General features: G+C 33.3%; 1 protein-coding gene across 3 annotated transcripts in view; it reads right to left on the bottom strand.

Annotated features, from left to right (window-relative positions):
* LOC143255444 (uncharacterized) overlaps positions 1-22,310 on the bottom strand; it is a 66,061-nt gene that overhangs the window by 14,237 nt on the left and 29,514 nt on the right. For 2 of the 3 annotated variants that reach the window (XM_076511117.1, XM_076511119.1), the window contains exon 3: positions 19,469-19,780. In XM_076511117.1, coding sequence (XP_076367232.1) covers positions 19,469-19,780 — 312 coding nt within the window. Of the gene's footprint in view, positions 1-1,332; positions 1,354-19,468; positions 19,781-22,310 lie in introns of all 3 variants that reach the window. The other variant, XM_076511118.1, reaches the window with a different exon arrangement.

The raw sequence follows: 22,310 nt of genomic DNA, 5'->3' as shown, positions 1-22,310 counted from the left end.
ATATATCAAAAAATGTTACAAAAATACACAGGCTTTCGTAGTGTGTCCTAACTTTTTCACATGATTGTATTATAATCGCCGTTCCGGAAATCCCATGGTCGTTGTGTTTTATTATACATCCCAATCACTGTTGTTAAAATGCCATGGTCGTTGTGTTTTATTATACATTCCAATCACTGTTATTGAAATGCCATGGTTGTTTTATTGATGATGCTGATTGTTTGTTTGAGGGGATGTAGAGAGGTAGAGGGAAGATGGGGCGTGAAAGACCGTGATAACATTTTACTTATTATACTATAACTACATGTATTTTCAATTAAAAATTAATAAAAGTATACAAAAACAGCCAGAGAAACTTATGCTTTACTTCTGGGTAGAGACCCCGTAGTTAAATTAATATTCAGTAGATGGTAGCAGCTGTAAATAGGTAATATTGAAAGTTTAATATCGAACAGATTCGCTTTGCAATATAGTAATACTATAAAAACAGCAGTTCTCAAAAATGTGTCAACTGGACCTGTAATCGATTAAACAAAAGTTGTAAAGGGCAAAATATAATTAATAAGTAAGTTTATTTGAATATCATCGGACAAACCTACAGATATGGTTGTCTTTGTATCCCTATCATCACTTTTGAACTGATAAAATAGAAAGAAGAAACCCAGAAACCTAGTCGACAACAACTTTCTGGCTAATCTTAACCGACCGATGAGTGGAATTAGGCCCAACCTCAATTAGTGTTCGTGTTTTGGGTCAACAGGCTTCGACATACTAATATTTAGATTCAAAGAACAGGCACCTTAATTACTAGACATATTCGAGCGAGGAGCGAAGAAGAAAAGAGAAATAAAAGGCTTAATATAATAATTTAGACAGGAAGAAATTACAAAAAAAATACATTTTCTGTTCTGCAAATATTCTTATTTCATTAAGTATCTTTCTTAATATCACAATATTAAACCTGTATTTCAGTATATATACCTGTTCCTTCTTGCGTGTTAGATCGATAGGGTTTCGAGCGGCTAATGCCAGATATTAGTCCTGTCAGCAAGTCAGAAGAGACATAAATAAGTTACAATAACTCATCTAAACACCCCAGTGGACGTAAACATCACACGTCAGCGTCTGTAACATTCATCTAAACAATTCAATAAACGTAAACACAATTCCTCTATATACCACAATGCAGGTAAACCTAACAACTCGTCTAAATGTCACAGTAAACGTATGGAACCCTAAACGCTTGTGTAAACTTCATAGTGAACGTAAGCACCACTCGTCAATGGCTGTAGCCATTATTAATTATGAGAACAGAAGTAAATAAAACCATACCTTGTTCCATTATCACTGGGTCTGACGCATGAAATTTAAAAAGATTTATTAATTTTTATTGAATTATTATCAATAACTTAAGACCAGTAACTTAAAACAGTTTTGTTGGAAGAACTATAAACTTTCTTTAATAATTAAAGATATTTTTGTTACAAACATTGACTGACATAAGACTTGATGTCTTACAACTTGTAAATAAATACACCATATACGAATGAGTGAAAATAACTCATAGAATATATTACTCATTATTTCTCTAGATGGCAGCATAAGAAAAGACTGTGCAATATTTTATACCCACCTAACATAAAACAACTGCATATTGCAAGTAAAAACTAGGAATTTAAGAGAAAGATGATATATTGTTTGCTATCCGTGTGAAACAAAATGTATTTATTTACGCGTTTACTCAGTGTTATTCTCAAATATTTCAGGTTTTATACCTCGCAGATTTTTTATAAACGTTATTAATCAATCCCTCACGTTGGTTTTTTTCTTTTTTAGAACACGTCTGTAACTCAAGAAACGTTTCGAAAGAATTTTAATCTACAGCGAGATTCTAAATTGTAAAGCCTTTGAATGACAGTTCCGACTTAACACTGTTTCTTTCATGGGTAGGTTCGGTTAAATCAAACCTGTGAAGACCTGTCGTGAGCTATTGATAACACAGATATTTTCTTCGTGCAACTGGTATTGTAGTTCACCATAGGAAATTAAAATAGCAGCAACTTTTGAGAAAAAAATGTTTTGCTTACATCAATTTTTAATTGGTTTGTTCACCAGAGACTTTTGTTTTACAAATATGTTTCAGAAACGTTTGGAAGATCCGATATTTTGATATTAACATATTTAACATCCAATAGGTAGAAAAACAGCTATGGTTTTGTGTTGGTATTTTTTCACAATAGTTAAAGATTTGCTTGTTTCTGGTCTGTTGAAATATCTGAATATCAGGAAACGTAAGATAAAACCTTACTCTTCTTTATATCTCAGAACGACTGGTATGGGTATTAATACTTTTATTGATAACGATAGAAGTGTTAATACCCATACCAGCCGTTCTTAGATACATTTTTATTTCAAGTGGGTTTTTCGTCATCAAGAGTTACCTTTCTTTATTTATCTGCTGAAAATAATCCCATCTGATTATACTTTGAGAAAAAAAATAATGTAAAATAACAAATCAGTTTTATATTTAATTAACGCTGTTTCACAGCTGTAAGTTTCACCCCGTTATTCTCTAGCGTTTCACAGCAGTAAGTTATCACCCCGTTATTCTCTAGCGTTTCACAGCAGTAAGTTATCACCCCGTTATTCTTTAGCGTTTCACAGCATTAAGTTATCAACCAGTTATTCTCTAGCGTTTCACAGCATTAAGTTATCAACCAGTTATTCTCTAGCGTTTCACAGCATTAAGTTATCAACCAGTTATTCTCTAGCGTTTCACAGCATTAAGTTATCAACCAGTTATTCTCTAGCGTTTCACAGCATTAAGTTATCAACCAGTTATTCTCTAGCGTTTCACAGCATTAAGTTATCAACCAGTTATTCTCTAGCGTTTCACAGCATTAAGTTATCAACCAGTTATTCTCTAGCGTTTCACAGCATTAAGTTATCAACCAGTTATTCTCTAGCGTTTCACAGCATTGTTATCAACCAGTTATTCTCTAGCGTTTCACAGCATTAAGTTATCAACCAGTTATTCTCTCGCGTTTCACAGCATTAAGTTATCAACCAGTTATTCTCTAGCGTTTCACAGCATTAAGTTATCAACCAGTTATTCTCTAGCGTTTCACAGCAGTAAGTTATCACCCCGTTATTCTCTAGCGTTTCACAGCATTAAGTTATCACCCCGTTATTCTCTAGCGTTTCACAGCAGTAAGTTATCACCCCGTTATTCTCTAGCGTTTCACAGCATTAAGTTATCAACCAGTTATTCTCTAGCGTTTCACAGCATTAAGTTATCAACCAGTTATTCTCTAGCGTTTCACAGCATTAAGTTATCAACCAGTTATTCTCTAGCGTTTCACAGCATTAAGTTATCAACCAGTTATTCTCTCGCGTTTCACAGCATTAAGTTATCAACCAGTTATTATCTAGCGTTTCACAGCATTAAGTTATCAACCAGTTATTCTCTAGCGTTTCACAGCATTAAGTTATCAACCAGTTATTCTCTAGCGTTTCACAGCATTAAATTGTCATCCTGTTATTTTCTAACATTGTAATAAAATCTGACAAAAGAAATCAAGTTGTTGTATTAAATAAATCCGAGAAAGTCGAAGGTTTAGATGTGATAAGTACAAACAAGTAAATGAAGCTGTACATTCAAAACACCTTTGTGAAGAAGACATCAGCTGAAGTTTGAAAATATATTATAGAAAATGTGGTATACCAGTCAAGACTAAAAATTTAGTTGTACTTTTTTAAAGACAGAAACAGACAGCTGTGGGCCGGCATGGACAGGTGGTTAAGGCGCTCGACTTATAATCTGAATGCTGCTCTTTCAGCCATGGGGACGTTATAATGTGTGGTCAATCCCACTATTCGTTGGTAAAAAGAGTGGCCCAAGCGTTTGCGGTGGGTGGTGATGACTAGCTGCCTTTCTTCTAGGCTTATACTGCTAAATTAGGGATAGCTATTGAAGATAGCCCTCGTGTAGCTTTGCGCAAAATTAAAATAAAACAAACATAAACAAACAAATAAACCAGACAGCTATACAGCTTACCCAGAGTGTGCCATTTCAGGCAAGAATAATAATTTGGTTACATTGTTATAAAGACAACGGTACAACTAAACAAAATTCCATGCAAATGAATTTCAATACTTTAAAAGTGTGATTCATAAGATGAACGCATTTAGCTTTCAGTTACAACTTAACATGAAGTATCTAATAATACGATAACTAAGGTAATTTGAGGAATATTCAATTCTCGAGAAAGTTAGATGGATCAGTAAAAAAGACAAATCTTTATGTAGAAGGGTACACAAAATGATTATTCTACTAGTTATTCAAGATGTAAACGAAGAATGAACATATCTAATTAAAATGTATTGATTTTGTTTGATCTCGTTAACAAGTTCTATTTTCAGTTTAACAACAGTTTTTAGTAGGTTGAGGTCTTTCAATGAGTAAGACTTACGAAGTTCGTTTGTCAATTTGCTCCTAATTCAACTTCAAAGGAAACTATCCTACACTGAATGAAAAAGATACTTGGAATTTTCTTACGGTTTTAAATCAGACGATAAAAGAAAGCGCTTCATAAATTATATCATCAATCTCCATTCGAATAATTACTCTTAAATTGCTTTGTTCCAACAACACAATTAAATAACTAGAAAATATTCACCTGAAAAATATAACAAACCAATAAAAAAACACATACTCAATGAAAGCACATTATCTCAATGAACAGGTCGCTGCTAACCTCAACATGCTTGTGGAAACGCCTATTGAAAATATAATATCTATACCAGTTTTCTAAGCTGAACAAAACTCACAAAAGTAATTATTCTAGAAAAAATAAAAACAAAGGAGAAATAAGTTACGAAAGTAATTGGAGATCACGCATTCATCCTTATACACATCAAACACATAATAGGTTAAAAAAAAAAGCCCAAATAACCTTGAACGACTATACTAACATATATCTGAAAACGATAAAATTATACCTAGAGACACGAACATTAAAAAAGGTTCATAGTTAAAATTATAAACCTCCCATAAATAAACGTTAATATCCTCCTATCCATCTTTATTAATTTAACTTCAAAGGTAAAACAACGTTCATTGCAAGTTTCATTAATGTCCTCCTATCTGTCTTTAATTTAACCCTAAGATAAAACAACGTTCATCGCAAATTTCATTAATACCCTCCTATCCATCTTTATTAATTTAATCTTAAGATGCAACAACGTTCATCGGAAGTTTCATTAATGTCCTCCTATCCATCTTTATTAATTTAATCTTGAGATGCAACAACGTTCATCGCAAGTTTCATTAATGTCCTCCTATCTATCTTTATTAATTTAATCCCAAGATAAAACAACGTTCATCGCAAGTTTCATTAATGTCCTCCTATCCATCTTTATTAATTTAATCCTAAGATAAAACAACGTTCATCGCAAGTTTCATTAATGTCCTCCTATCCATCTTTATTAATTTAACCCTAAGATGAAACAACGTTCATCGCAAGTTTCATTAATATTCTCCTATCCATCTTTATTAATTTAATCCTAAGATGAAACAACGTTCATCGCAAGTTTCATTAATGTCCTCCTATCTATCTTTATTAATTTATTCCCAAGATAAAACAACGTTCATCGCAAGTTTCATTAATGTCCTCCTATCCATCTTTATTAATTTAATCCTAAGATAAAACAACGTTCATCGCAAGTTTCATTAATGTCCTCCTATCCATCTTTATTAATTTAACCCTAAGATGAAACAACGTTCATCAAGTTTTTATCCTCCTATCCATCTTTATTAATTTAATCCCAAGATAAAACAACGTTCATCGCAAGTTTCATTAATATCAATCTTTATTAATTTAATCCTATGAAACAACGTTCATCAAGTTTATTAAATTCCTAATCTTTATTAATTTAATCCTAAGATAAAACAACGTTCATCGCAAGTTTCATTAATGTCCTCCTATCCATCTTTATTAATTTAATCCTAAGATGAAACAACGTTCATCGCAAGTTTCATTAATATCCTCCTATCCATCTTTATTAATTTAATCCCAAGATAAAACAACGTTCATCGCAAGTTTCATTAATATTCTCCTATCCATCTTTATTAATTTAATCCTAAGATGAAACAACGTTCATCGCAAGTTTCATTAATATCCTCCTATGTATCTTTATTAATTTAATCTCAAGATAAAACAACGTTCATCGCAAGTTTCATTAATGCCCTCCTATCTATCTTTATTAATTTAATCCCAAGATAAAACAACGTTCATCGCCAGCAACTGAGAGCGGTGTTTAGAAACAAAATAAGAAGGATCCAAGCCTGTATTGATGCCAACGGGGGTCACTTTCAACATTGTTCATAATTGTCATTCATATTTACTTCCTGTATTCTATATTGAAACATGTCTGTTAATAACTATACAAGTGCACAGTGACTTTCCGAACACCCTGTAATTATCTTTAGTCTTCTATGTTGGGAAATTTTTATCACAATAATCTCTTAAATATTCACATTACGTTTAGAATATTTTGCAACTGTAACCGAAGAAATCGGAATAAGTTTCTGTACTGAAACCACACATAGTCGAATATTATTATTACTCGAGTATATGATCTAACTACAATGTATTGAAATACTGTATTAAGGAGGCTTGTTTGTTCATTTTCAGCTAACATTCTTTGTAGAAAATACCGAGTTTGTTAATCGTTATTGGCTTGAGTATTAATAATAAAACATCGCTTCTTTTGAAGTCGCATCAAATATTTCACAAAGACAGAAATATCTTTAAAACACATTTATAATAATAATAATAATAATAATAAGTATTAAATTAACTGACACCGGACTTAGTAATTACTGCTATAAATAATTCTCTTCCCCCGTATATCAATCAGGAGCAAGCACCATGTAAAACAATATTACACGTGCGTTTCAAGCTATAATTAGACAAAGGTAATTATTTAGAAAGGAATTCCTGTTCTACTTGCATGGAATTACTGATCGCGCGGGCCTAGAAACCGAGTACAAATATCAATATTATGTCTGTTTGAATAATATTTAACAAAGTTGTGGATAATTGATTCGTTGGCATAGTAACTACTTTTGTACACGAGCTACCTGCATGTCAACTATATATAATTTAAGTAACTCTTTTAATTTTCATACAAGTTATGTAGTGTTCGAATAAGAACTGTTTTTATAACTGATAATCAATCAACCAAGAGTGATTTCAGTTAGTTGATACTATCAATACACGTTGTTTCACCAAAGCTTCCTTAGCTCCTACAATACGTTCATCTATCACCTCGTGCTTTGTCGTCACCGTTCATTCTATTATCACCTCACGTTATAAAGTACTTGTTGTATCACATCATGACAAACAACATTCGATGGATAAAAATATCAATTGCAAAAGATTCGAAAAATAAATTAAATGTAGTGGCGATTCAAGTAAAATCCATCTTTTGTTTCACTTGCAAAAGTAAGTGGATATTGAATTGAATATTTGTGTTCTAATTAGCGAAACGAACGGTTCAGTCATATAATATGTACAAAAAGTACAATCAGTTTCGAGTCTATGTAGAATATCCTTCACAGAGAAGACATGTTTAGCTTAACAAGTACTTTTTGAGCCTACTTTTCGGTAGCTTTAAAATCAGTGTTTCAAATGGTTATAGGATATTTTCACCTTATCTAGGCTCACATAGAACGTGTGGTTGTCACTAAAACACCTGTGTTCTACACCCTAAGGCCACGTGATTAAATCAGTTGTGTACCTAGATTCCAGTAGCACATAATAGATAAAACTTATTGAAAACTTAAAACAACCAAGTATCTAGATTCTATGTTACTAGGGCGAGATTGATATAGTTAAAAATTACCAAAACAATTGTATTTATGCCCAAATAAGACACATTGGATACAATACATAATATAAAAAGATATATATATGTTTTAGATCCTAGTAGGACGTCTTGATAAACCCGAACTGCATAGCAGTTAAAGTCATACTCATGAGGGACATCGTGAAACAACCCGTAACACAAATAGAGATTTATATGTTTTAGATCTTAGTTGGACGTTTATTCAACACGTTTATAACATGACTGTTACTATTACGGTATTACTCAGAACGTCCCACTAGGTTTATGACATGGCTGTTTTAATTTCAGGGGTTGTATCCATTACGTCTTATCTGGATGTAAATACAGCTGTTTTTTAGTAATCTCACTTTACTATGTGGTCTAGAAAACAGATGTTTTAGTGTTACGGCTTTTATCCATAAAGTAGATAACAACTACATCCATACCCAAGTAAGACGTTATGGATAAAAGCCGTAACACTAAAACATCTGTTTTCTAGACCATATAGTAAAGTGAAACAGACGTAGTCCGAAATTACTAAAAAACAGCTGTATTTACATCCAAATAAGACGTAATGGATACAACCCCTGAAATTAAAACAGCCATGTCATAAACCTTGTGGGACGTTCTGAGTAAAACCGCAATAGTAAAAGAGCCACGTTCTAGACTCTAGTAGGACGTTCTGAGTAAAACCGTAATAGTAAAAGAGCCACGTTCTAGACTCTAGTAGGACGTTCTGAGTAAAACCGTAATAGTAAAAGAGCCACGTTCTATACTCTAGTAGGACGTTCTGAGTAAAACCGCAATAGTAAAAGAGCCACGTTCTAGGACGTTCTGAGTAAAACCGCAATAGTAAAAGAGCCACGTTCTAGACTCTAGTAGGACGTTCTGAGTAAAACCGTAATAGTAAAAGAGCCACGTTCTAGACTCTAGTAGGACGTTCTGAGTAAAACCGTAATAGTAAAAGAGCCACGTTCTGGACTCTAGTAGGACGTTCTGAGTAAAACCGTAATAGTAAAAGAGCCACGTTCTAGACTCTAGTAGGACGTTCTGAGTAAAACCGTAATAGTAAAAGAGCCACGTTCTAGACTCTAGTAGGACGTTCTGAGTAAAACCGTAATAGTAAATGAGCCACGTTCTAGACTATAGTAGGACTTGTTAAATACAACCTAAAAAAGTGAAATTTTGTTTGTTGTTGCTAATGTTAGATATTCTTAAAGAGTTCTAAACCAGTCTACATCTCACCTAAAACTCTCAGTTCTTGTCACTTTGAAACAAATTTAATGAAAACTCTAACGATCAAATACACAAACTTATTAATTATGAAGAGCTTTTCTACATGAAAACACATTATCACAAAACTCAATAATTCAACAACATTTAGCTTCATTCAACCAGACGTTTAGGCTAAAACACAAACTTGTACTCGTTAAAAACACCCGAGTTTCTAGCAAATATGAAAGGTGTGTTAAGAAACGTGGTTAATAATGCATGAACATATGGTTTATATGGTATCTACATATATCAAGCCGTTTAGATGATGAAAAGGTAAAACGAAAGATTCTTTAGAGAAAAGTTTTACTGATCAATCCATGTGTTAAGATCGTAGCATCAAGTAATAATGGAGAAATCCATCACGAGACTAAACCCACTGTTATTACAGCGCATAAAGGAAAGTGGTTTAGGCGTTGGATTTATACAGAATAGTGACAAGACAACCGTGTAATTGACTTAATTTATTTATGTCTTTACTTTTTAATTTGATAAGTTAATTCTTTTCCGTGAGAGCGAAATAATTAAAGCTGTCTTCCTCACTTTATAGAAAATCATTATACGTGTAGTTACACAACAATAAAGACAATGACTTACCCATGCCTAAAGATAGAACTATTAAGTTGTAATAATCACAACAAACAAAGTTAAAACGAGCTCACTGTCGTGGTGTGTTGCTTGGGTTATTTTGAAACAAGAGACATGCATGAAAAGCCTTAAACATAAAATGAATTCAAGTTTGTCTGTAATAATGTTATAAACAACGAGTATATCTGGAGTTGTTTGACAAGTTGAGGACCGCTGATGAAGTTATGCTTACGTATATAATTTTAATGCTACGATATAAAACAACAGTTCACTGATGAACAATCACACAGTATAAAACAACAGTTCACTGATGAACAATCACACAGTATAAAACAACAGTTCACTGATGAACAATCACACAGTATAAAACAACAGTTCACTGATGAGTGATTACACAGTATAAAACAACAGTTCACTGATGAGTGATTACACAGTATAAAACAACAGTTCACTGATGAGTGATTACACAATATGAAACAACAGTTCACTGATGAGTGATTACACAATATGAAACAACAGTTCCGTAAGTTTTCTTGAAGTTTAAATAAACTAGTTTTACACAATATGGAAATAAATATAATTATTAAAGTTAAATAAAAGTATTTCCCGTCATGGACTGAACAATAATATACAATTTTTTTCTCACTTATCAAAAATACTAATAAAACCAAAAGAGAGGAAATATATATATAAGGTATTAGTCCCAGAAAACGACATTAAATACATGTATACCAGTAGACGTCATCAAATATGCTGCGTCACAGTATAGTTTGATTTGATTTGTTTTGAATTTCGCGCAAAGCTACACGAGGGCTATCTGCTCTAGCCGTTCCTAATTTAGCAGTGTAAGACTAGAGGGAAAGCAGCTAGCCATCACCATCCGCCGCCAACTCATGGGCTACTCTTTTACGAACGAATGGTGGGATTGATCGCAACATTATAATGCCCCCACGGCTGAAAGGGCGAGCATGTTCGGTGTGATGGGGATTCGAACCCGAGACCCTCGGATTACGAGTCGAGTGCCTTAACCACCTGGCCATGCCAAACCGCGTCACAGTATATTTACATAACATTAGGCTGTTGCATTTAGATATGGAAATATAAATGACAGTTACCAGAACTGATACTACGGTTCTCGATCGGTCACGATACGAGGTTTTCTTCAAATAACTGACTTACCCATATATTTTACAACAGGAAATACGCAAGTGTGATCTTTATCTAAAACAATGCGTTATCTTACACTTTTTTAATCTCATAACAAGTAATAATACGTTTATTAATTTTCATTGAACGATAGTAAATGCACTCCTGTGGATTTAATATGGTGATTGGATAAAGGTGTGATCCAAGTATTTATTTGGAATGTATTTCAGCTACTTACCTGTGTTCTCGGATAACAGTTTCCGTCTTGAAGGTCACTGTTATTTAGTGTGCAGAAATAAAATTCTACACTAGTTACTTAATATTTAAATTGTGTAGCTGATGGGAGAATACACAAGAAGGTACCACCAAACTGTAAGAGGACATCTGGAGGAGGAAGTAAAATTCACATATTTCTTTCCAACAGCCAATAATTTATTAAATTTGGTATAAGAATAAATTAATCTTGTGTATATATAAGCCGTCTACTCTATACACTTAAATGAGAAAATCAGAACTATAAATTAATTTGTTGAATCAATGCAGTGTTTTAAAGAATCAAGAACAAAGTTACACTTGGTGAAAGTTTCAATTTGGAACAGTTTACACTAAGTCTTCAGAGAACTAAACTACACAATGGTTGAAATTTATTAAGTTCTAGCAGTTTATTACCTCATCAAGTATAAACTAATAAAGTTACTTGGAATTTGCTTAATGTTGGTACTAATGTAATGCTTGCAAAAAAGAACAAAAAAAAGCAAACTAGCTAGTCATGATCTCATGAAGAATCAGTCTTTATACAACAGGAATTAACCTGGTCTTCCCATTACCGCCTTACTTCACAAGATAAAAATAGCAAACAATGAAGTCTGAAACAGATGCTATTAAAAATTGTTGGGCTAAAGGGAACTGTTAAATTAAGGTCCTGGTTATACAGAAAGTAAATTTCAATTAATTCCAAATAAAAGCAAAATAACGCTTTTATTGATTAGAAGTTCAAGTAATACTACTTCCAATAGTTTTTTTTATCCGATCGTAAAATCTACGTTTATAGAGTCTAAGCAAGTTGATTTATCACTTGAAAAAATTAAGCGTTTGAAATGGTTAATCTCCAACAGCTTTAGTACTCGTAAAAAACATCAAGATAACAGCTAACGAGATTTATTTCTATGTGTTTATTTCGGCTGCAAAAAGGATAACAATATTATATTTTCAATATATACTTTTAAAAGGCCCGAGGAAAATTTCAGTTTGTTAATGATTTCAATTTCTTTAGTTTCTTTTTGAATCGCACAAAGCCAGACGAGGGCTATCTGCTATAGCCGTCCCTAATTTGGTAGTGCGAGACTAAAGAAAAGGCAAATAGTCATCATCCACCGCCAACTCTTGGGCTACCCTCTTACCAAGGAATAGTGGGTTTAACCGTAACATTGTGACACCCCCACGGCTGAAAGAGCGAGTTTGGTATGATGGGGATTTGAACCTACGACTCTCGGATTATGAGTCGAAAGCCCTAAACACCTGGCCATGCCGGGCCAGCACTAGACAGTACAGTAACAGTGTAGTTAATGAACAATTACCTGGTTCATCACTGTAACTCGTAAGTTTTATAACTTAAATTTGTCTTTCTTAACTTTAGATAAATAATTATAATATACAACTTAAATGTTAAAAAATAACGATATGATACTGATAAAAAATATATTTTAGAGATTATATATAATCAATAGAATTACGGTTCAACTTAATCCAGGTCCCTTGAAACAGTTATTTGTTTCAATGAGCTTGTAATTAAATGTGAACCTTAAATTACCTCACGAGAGAAACAGCAAAACAATGTTAATTAATAATTCATAGGCCTAACACTAACAGCGTTAGTAATTATGAATTATAAATATCGAGGCTTAAGCTAACACTAACAGCGTTAGTAATTATGAATATCGAGGCTTAAGGGAAGACAGAAAAGAGATGTTTTTAAGGACAATATTTTTTTTGATCGCGTTTATAACTATAAAAAATATTTTAAAAGAAAGTATACATGCGGATGTGTACGGTATGTTCCACCAGTTAAAGATGAGAATTTATTTATTACTTACGTCAAGGGTTTTGTACCAGTACCAACTTTCTTTATTTTACACGTGAACAGATACGTAAATCGAGCCCCTCTTGTATATGTGACGATGATCTTAATACAAATAATTTTTCTTAATTATCTGTTATGTATCGTACATCGCGAACCATTAAAGTTACCACGTTTTTATGAAATTAGTTCATTTCTGTCATTGAACAACAGACGCAAAGAAATACATCATTAAAAACCTTTTCATACACCTGCGTATGAACAGTTTAACTATTAGGCTAAACTAATAGCTAACATAATAAATTATTCTAGTGAAAATTAAGGTAGTGACAAATCAGTGGTTTAAAATATAATAGTTTTTGAAATACTTCAAATATTTTTGTCACGATGAGGTACAGCTAACCTGACAAGCCAGTAAGTGTTCAAATTATACGAACTATGAAGAATTGCTACACTGTAGATATGTTTGTTTATAAGGACGTTCCACACATGTCATTGTCCTGCCCACCAGTACAGGAGTTTAAAGATGAAGCATACGTGCGAGAGAATAAGTTATTTCAAAACAGAGGGAGTAACACGACCATCTTTCAAACGAAGACTTATTTATACCAGAAATTTAAAGCAAGACGTAATATTAAATTTAAAATGAAAGAAACATTATAAAACTTTAGCAACAGAAGATAAAAATGTAAAACAGAAGAAATAGTTAAAACAGGTTTATATCAAGGTAATACTGCGTATAAATTAGGGACGGGGTAATAGTTTTTATGTATAATGCTTCTTTTAGTATAAATTTAGTATTAACAATATTTGCATTTTTAGAGTACTGAGGATTCCGAAAAGTTTCATAAATGTTTCTTGTTATCAGTTCGCTTTGTATCATAAAAAATATTCGTCTCAAACTCCATGATTCTCTCGTTTTTATATACACGACGTTTCACAATAAAACAAGAACAGTGGTTCTGTGTGGTTTTGTTACCCTACGCGTGTATCATATTTATACCAACTGACGTGGTTTTCTTACTATAACAAAGTCAACAGAACACTGTACCGACGCTTTTCTCAGATGAACGTATTTTTAGGGTATTGAGTGTGTGTGTGTATTTTTCGTATAGCAAAGCCACAAAGGGCTATCTGCTCAGCCCACCGAGGGGACACCAACCCCTGATTTTAGCGTTGTAAATCCGGAGACATACCGCTGTACTAGCGGAGGGCTTTAGGGTATTGAACTTATGACACATTTCACAAACTGAAGGGCAGAATATCGTATCAAGCCTCCTCGTTCTTTAACTTATAGAATTATCTGACTAAAACTTTTATAACAGAGTATCTCAGAATTGTTAACTGGTTGTAGAATATCTTATGCTGTTTAACACACACTTATTTAATAGAGTATATATATACTGAACAGTCAGGTAAAATAAAACAAAATTAAAAGGAAAGATGCGTTAAAACAGCAAATTCAAACCTTTGACTAATGATATTTTGTAATAAAAAAACAAGCCGAAACAAATATAAAAAAGTTGCGGAAATCAAAAGAATCCCCAGGGTACAGGCTACAACATGGAATATAAAATGTACCCTAAGTTTTGAAGGTGACTGAGAAAGTAGGATCCGTATGATCAGAATACGTGTAACAACGTTGTCAGTTCAGATTACATTTCCATTTAGTTATCTGGAACGCTGACGTTTGTCGTCACTTATTTTACTGTTTTGGTAAAGTGCAAAAACAAGTTAGTTATCGCTTGTTATTTCCGTTCTGTAAGGTACAACCTTTCCGTCAATCATCGCCTGTGACCTGTAGAATTTTCACACATCGCGTGTTTGTTTGCTAGAAGGAAAGCAGGTAGCCATCTCCACTCACAGCCAACTCTTGGGCTACTTTTTTAACCAACGAATAATTGGATTGACCATTACATTATAACGACTCCACGGCTGAAAGGGCGAGCATGTTTGATGTGACGGGGACTCGAACCCGCAACCCTCTGGTTACGAGTCGAGTGCCTTAACCACCTGGCCATGCAGGGCTTATTGTGTGTCAAATGTCAAAGTTGTTGCATGATTCTTTTGTAAATCGTGTAAACGTAGTACATATCATTGTTCGAAAACCGTTAGTAACCTGTTTTTATCTTATAAATATTAAACATTCTTGAATAATATTTTTGAATAAGATAACCCAATACCTTGGGTGGAAGTTATTTCATAAATAGTAAAATTATTATAAAGAATAAATTAAATATTTCCTAAATATTATTCTTGAATAATATTTTTGAATAAGATAACCCAATACCTTGGGTGGAAGTTATTTCATAAATAGTAAAATTATTATAAAGAATAAATTAAATATTTCTTGTTTTATTTTACTAATACGTCATTACGTTTTGTTACGGGTTTTATTACGTTTTATTACGGGTACTCAAATATATTATGTGCTAAGTAACATAACACAACACAACTCAACAAGTTATTCCAAAATTTCTTAATAAATTTGAGAAAAAAACAGAATAACTTGTACATAGTACGAAAGTCGTAACAACATTTTTTATTAGGTGTGTTTCTTTCATTATTTAGAAACAAAGTCACATTAGGCTATCTGCTATGTCCACCGCGGGGTATCAAACCCCAAATTTTAACATTTACTGTCGACCAACCGCCGGACCGTGTTATCAGGAGAGCTCAGATTATTGAAATATTTTTGAATTATTTAAAGAAAAACTTGTTTGTCGTTAAGATAAAGTTTCATAGTCGAACAATAAAATAATATTTTAATATTATGATCTTTGATAATGAAATTAATGTAATGTAATTAAATATTATTCATTTAACTCTTCAACTAAAATAATAAACATGTCAGTCTCTCGATTCTTGGTTGGATATCATTCTTTTAGCAGACTACGTCCGTCTCTCGGATCCATCATTTTACAAAACAAGTGTTGGACTATTCACCAAACAACACAATAGTTAATCATTCTTTCAATATGTTTGTTCTTGAAATGTACGTATTACAATAATAATTAGTTGCTAACAGAACATTTATTCACATTTTTTCATCCATTCACAAATTTACTTTTATTTTTCTCCGCTTTCGTTAAAAGACTTAACTGTGCATCTTAAACACAGAAAACAAACTACAACGTCCGCTTTGTGGAAGATTTTAGTTCTAAGGCCTGGATTTTTGACCAGTGGTTTATCTGATAAAGTAATGAGAAAACAGAGCCAATACAACGGGTTTTATTACGTTTTATTACGGGTACTCAAATATATTATGTGCTAAGTAACATAACACAACACAACTCAACAAGTTATTCCAAAATTTCTTAATAAATTTGAGAAAAAAACAGAATAACTTGTACAGTAATATTGGTACATATGCAGGTTTGTAGATGTTCAGGATAACTTGAGATTATCAAAAGAAGCCTTATTGTGAAGAGTTATTTGTTGTTTACTCGTCAAACAGACACAGATTGACCTCGTTTTTACATCAACATGTACCGATTTGGAAATAACATTCTGATAAACAATAAATTATTATGGGCACAAATTGAAAGTCTATTTCATCTTGAAGTTCTTTCTTAGAATATGAATGATTCATTTTTTGTTACCAATACTTGGTGCCAGTAACTATATGAATATATATGTATGGTTGGATGATGTAATAACTTCAAAAAAGTTTTATTTCTAAGTTACAATATTGCTACATAAACCTATAAATTTGGACGCTTCCCAGTAGTGTCCACTGCCAACTTGTGTTTCGGTATTTAATTTTTACACACACACGCGCACACACACATAGTATTGCTTTTAGAAAAAAGTGTGTGTGTGTGTGTGTGTGTGTGAATGTCTTGCTAAACTTCTCAAACGTGTTGCTTTATCGTAAGTTCTAGAATCTGTATGAAACACTTAGAAAGGAAATTTCAATTAGTTCCACTGGTTACCAACGTTTTTTGAATTACTTTTAACAATCTATTTAAGTAATTCTTTCTGTTACACACAAGTTCCTGTTTGATAACAAAAATGTTTTACGATACTCAACCAGTGTGTTTTACATTTTAAATTTAATACCACACATCCTGTGAAAGCGTTTCTATTTCGGCTGTTTGCGCACGGATGTGTAAGAAACCTGTACTGACTTAGATTCCACTCGTCGAGTTATGTACTCCTTAACGTTGTATAACATAACGGTTTATCTCTGCTTGCTTAGAGCTCTCTAAATGTAGATGTACGTATAAATAAATAACTGGATGAAAGATTCTATGATTAGTAAAAATTAAAGTTAGTAATAGCAACGTTCGCAGATATTCTGAATTATATACTTTAACCGATTATCTCCCACTAAGAGACGGCTCTAACGTTAGGCTTAGGTTAAACAAACATGCTGTTCAAATCGGAAAATAAGAAAGCATTTTGAAAGAATAACTTTAAACAAGCAAATAATAGTTTCTAATACAAACCGTCACATCTTTTACAATAAAAATGATTCTGAGACTTAATCTCAAAGTCAAGTATCCCTAGGTGTTGCAGTTGAGATTAAGTTGTCCCGACACATTCTTAATAGAAGAAATGCCCAGAGAGAGAATTTTATGTTATTGAAACCTTAAAAAAGCAAGTTCGGATACTTCGATTAAAAATTCGGGTTTTCTTGCACGTCATCACATAGCGTTATTCTGAGAATCCAATATGTGGTAGTTAAATTTTTCTTACACACAAACTCTTTCTATCAATCAAAATACGATACATATGTTAAATCAGTGAATAATTTCTTTGAAGTAAACCTTCAGTTCTCAAATGAAATATCAAATATTGGTCCTTATTATTTCCTTGTCCAAGAAGAAGATAACATCAGATGTGAGTTGTGTGTTACCTCTTACACCCGAGAACAATTTAAATCAAATGTAAGTTTTATATTCAAATATCAGACTACTGTATAGGTGTAACAACAAACAGTAAGACCACAATACTTTGAGTCATTTATCTTACTCGATACCATCATTACATTAACGTAGGTTTACAATGAGAGGATGTTTACATAAATGCCAGTAATATTGTTGGAAGGGTTAAGTGTCAATCTGTAGCTTTCGATTGATGAAGTTAACTCGTGCAAATCACATTATTCTTGATGCTAGCTATTCAACGCGAGTTCAAGTGTCAGTGACAGCTAATTACAACAGTACTGCTTCGATAGCTTCATAATACAAGTCATTAAGTTGTACAACTATCTCAATAATGACTGTTATACTAATCAGCACATTTCTAACAGTACAATAAATGTAAACAAAACATTCTTAATGATAATAGTATTAAAGAATAACCGGTTTATTTAACAAGATTGTAGTAACATATATTTTTAAGGGATGAAGATTTTTGAAACACTGTAATATAAAAATCAAACAAATTCGACTTTCAGAACCATGAATCACCTCTATAACGGGAAACGTTCGGGTATATAACACTATTGAACACTCAACTTTCATTGTTTGTTTGTTTGTTTTGGAATTTCGCACGAAGCTACTTGAGGGCTATCTGTGCTAGCCGTCCCTAATTTAGCAGTGTAAGACTAGAGGGAAGGCAGCTAGTCATCACCACCCATCGCCAACTCTTGGGCTACTCTTTTACCAACGAATAGTGGGATTGACCGTCACATTATACACCCCCACGGCTGGGAGGGCGAGCATGTTTAGCGCGACGGGGATGCGAATCCGCGACCCTCGGATTACGAGTCGCACGCCTTACGCGCTTGGCCATGCCAGGCCCTTCTCAACTTTCATTCCTTCAATGGTAGAAACTCTGATTGGGACATTGCGACTTATCCTATGGAAGGATTATTATTTTTATACCCTGGACGATTTACTGTAGGGCAACCATGGGCTGACTTTTCCTTAACCCAATTATAACTTATTTTCTGGCTTTTTTTAGTCATGATTTTATTAGATAACTTTGTGATTTGTACTACGCTTGGAAATATTTAAATTTAACAGTCCTTAACCTGTTGACTGTCAAGTATTTCAGCTGCTACAATACAACTAATGCTTCTTCATTTTTAACTTTTTCGTGACGCCATTTTGGATCGAAAGTGAAACAATCTGTAAGTAGGTCAAATGCATGTATGGTGCTCACGTCTAGCGTTGAAGTTGGGTATTATTGAGAACGAATTAACTCCTCCGTGGCACTGTGTTACCGATCGGCTTGGACGAGTTATCTCGTCTACGGCACTGAACAGCTGTACATTTCCTTGTCATTTGTCTTAATTTTGTTGTTTATGTTGAATTGATGTTATTAACAAGTTTACTAAGCAATTGAAAACTGGTTTATGTACAATTTGTAAAGAATTAATTTCACGTTGAAATATTAAAGTATAAATAATTCTAATGTTAAACGCACTTAGCAACTAAACATTAGAAAATACTTCAAAGTCTTTGTACCTAAAATGTAAATACAGGGAAGAGCTATTACATTTAGTATCCATATGTAACTTTAAATAAACTGAACCATTCCTACCTGGAAAGAATGGTTTTCTTTCGACTCGAACATAATCTGTCCCAGGAATTTCTATGAAGCATTCAAAAATGGTGGCTTCAGTCACTGACAACTCTTTAACGCAGAATGTCTTTCTCAGTTCAATATCAAAAACTTCATCGTGAGGAACTGTATCGATTGAAGCCCCGCTGACAAATCGGGGAACAGTATTTCCTGGTTCGGACAAGAATAACCCAATCTGTGGTCTAGGGAAGAGATGTTTTGCTAAACAAGATACTTCAAGTTCGTTCGGTGAGATGAAGCTGTGATTCACCAGAATGGTTTGAGCTGGAGCTGGAAAAAATCAAAACGTTTGTCTTGCGATTTTAGGATTTTAATGGTTTACGGGCAGGTTTTTAAAACTATTTAATAAGTATTAATAGTTATGATTTCCAATGATTTTGAAGTAGTTATTTCGTACATGAATGTTACATTTTAATGAATGGGTAATTCACTTTACTTAATCTTTTCACTTTGTGTGTTCATAATGTATACGAGTATTACTATCCACAAATAATACCTCTAGAACATTTTCACACTGACATCATGAAGGAACACAGTATAATAATTACGGTAAACTAATTCGAATGAATCACCAAAGCAATATAGTAAAATGAAAGTGTTTACAAATAAAAAGTTAGAAGAGGTCATTTCGGGAGATACTGAGAAAAAATATAAGACATTGAAAATGCCTCGATAAGATAAAACAGAGATTAGGTCTTGGATATTTAGTAGCGTATGCAAAGAGCAAAAGTTATTCAACCACAAAACATGTATTAATTTATTTGGATGTTGACAAACGCATGAGGTAAGGTTTTTTTTTTACATTTTGCGCAAAGCTACACGAGGGATATCTGCGCTAGCTGTCCCTAATTTAGTAGTGTTAAGATTAGAGGGAAGACAGGTAGTCATCTCCACCCACCGCCAACTTTTGGGCTACTCTTTAACCAACGAATAATGGAATTGAACGTCACATTATAATGCCTCCACGGCTGAAAGAGCGAGCATGTTTGGTGCGACGGGGATTCGAACCCGCGACCCTCGGATTACGAGTCGAGTGCCTTAACCACCTGGCCATGCCAGGCCAGGTTTTTGTTAAAGTGCCACAGTTACTACATGAGGGGTCGTTAAAAATACTAGTTTTACAGACCTAAATTGTAATTCCAAAAGTGAAGGTAGCTAATAGGCAACCCTCTGTTAGGGATAAAACAATAGTATATTGTTTGTTTTAGAAGAAAGAATGATAAAGGTAAAGAAATCATTCCAAGTGATTAATGTGGGTAAATAGCATGTGGCATAATTTGTCAAGACCAAAACTGAAGGTAACTTGTATGCAGCCATCTATTTGGGATAAAACAATGGTGTCGTTTGTTTTGAAAGGAAAAGTTGTAAAAGTAAACCATCCCATACGTAAATAAATCCATCGGAGATTCCAAGTGCGTAATGTGGGTAAATGTCATAGTTCACCAAGACAATGGGGGATAATATCAGTGCAAGTGTATTGAAGACTTTTGCGAGGCTACGAACGCCTTCATTGCCAAAAAACACAAAAAGAACTGGTATCTACTTAAAGCCAAGATGATCCAGTTTAAAAAAAAGAATATTTCCTTATTAAAGCGTAATAAGTGCATAAATAAAATAAGGCTTAACAACTATACGAAGACATCAAATATAATAAAAGTGAAGTAATAAAAGGTGATTTACGAGATGATATAATAAATGTAATGAAAAGAATCAGAGAGAATTTAAATGAAAAACAAAATACGTTAAAGTTCTAGATGACACAAGAGGAGCTCGAATAGACTGCCAAGAAAGGAAATCAAAATAACCACGTGAATAAATGATTCATTAGAAATAAAAATACATCAACAGAAATATTGGTGAGGCTATAATCAAACTACAAAGAAAGAATTATATAAATCAGCTGGTTTCACACTACTGGCGAGATATATAACCTTAGTGGTTAGAACATTAGTAAATATACCGGAAGTGAACTTCGTCCGGAAAGAAACAAGAAGTGATGTACCATGTTGAATGAAAAGTCCAACCGTCTTAAAACAAATGCTACAAAGCTTTAAAGAATGTATGCCAGCCATAACTTGTAAAGGAGATCCAAGAGGTACATTTTAGGTTTTCCAAACAGCTTTGATAGAAGTTCGAGGATGAACAATAGCTGTTATTTAACTTGGATTGTACACAAAAGTAGTTGAGAAAATAAATAGTGCTGATTGATCAGTAGTCCCATAGAACCTGGAAACAGTAGAACGTGGATTTAAATAGATGCAACAGCTTGTGAAGAGGTTGGAAACTGTACAACGTGGATTTAGATAGATGCAACAGCTGGTAAAGATATGGAAAATTAAAGCATATAATTTGAAGCAAATGTCAAATAGCACGGTTAAGAAAAGATAAGTATACATGAGAGAAATATGTTTAGATCCAGTTTATGCTTGGGAAAATAAAATAGTTGCTTTGAACAGTGGATACAAAGGATACTCCCAATGAAAGGTTACTTTATCAAGGTTAGTTAATCTTCTGCAAAGAAGAAACACTCGGTAATTAAGTTTCTATAACAAGACAGAAACATAGTTAGCAAAAATGCCAACAGGCTCACCCTGATTATGGCAACGTGATACTAGATAGTTAAATGAGCTTGGATATAATATAAAAATTTTAAAAAGTAGAAATGGAGGATAGAAGTTTCATTCATTTTAACATGAAGGGCCAGTTGGGGAAAAAAATCCATTCACACTTTTGTCGATAGTCAGTGCAATAAAGTATCCTGGTTAGCGATCAATTGAAGAGTGCTAAGTGCACCATCAAT

The sequence above is a fragment of the Tachypleus tridentatus genome, chromosome 7, assembly GCF_004210375.1.
Source record: "Tachypleus tridentatus isolate NWPU-2018 chromosome 7, ASM421037v1, whole genome shotgun sequence".
NCBI classification, from domain to species: domain Eukaryota; kingdom Metazoa; phylum Arthropoda; class Merostomata; order Xiphosura; family Limulidae; genus Tachypleus; species Tachypleus tridentatus.
The sequence above is the reverse complement of the archived record's forward strand: the minus strand, read 5'-3'. Positions and strand labels throughout refer to the sequence as shown.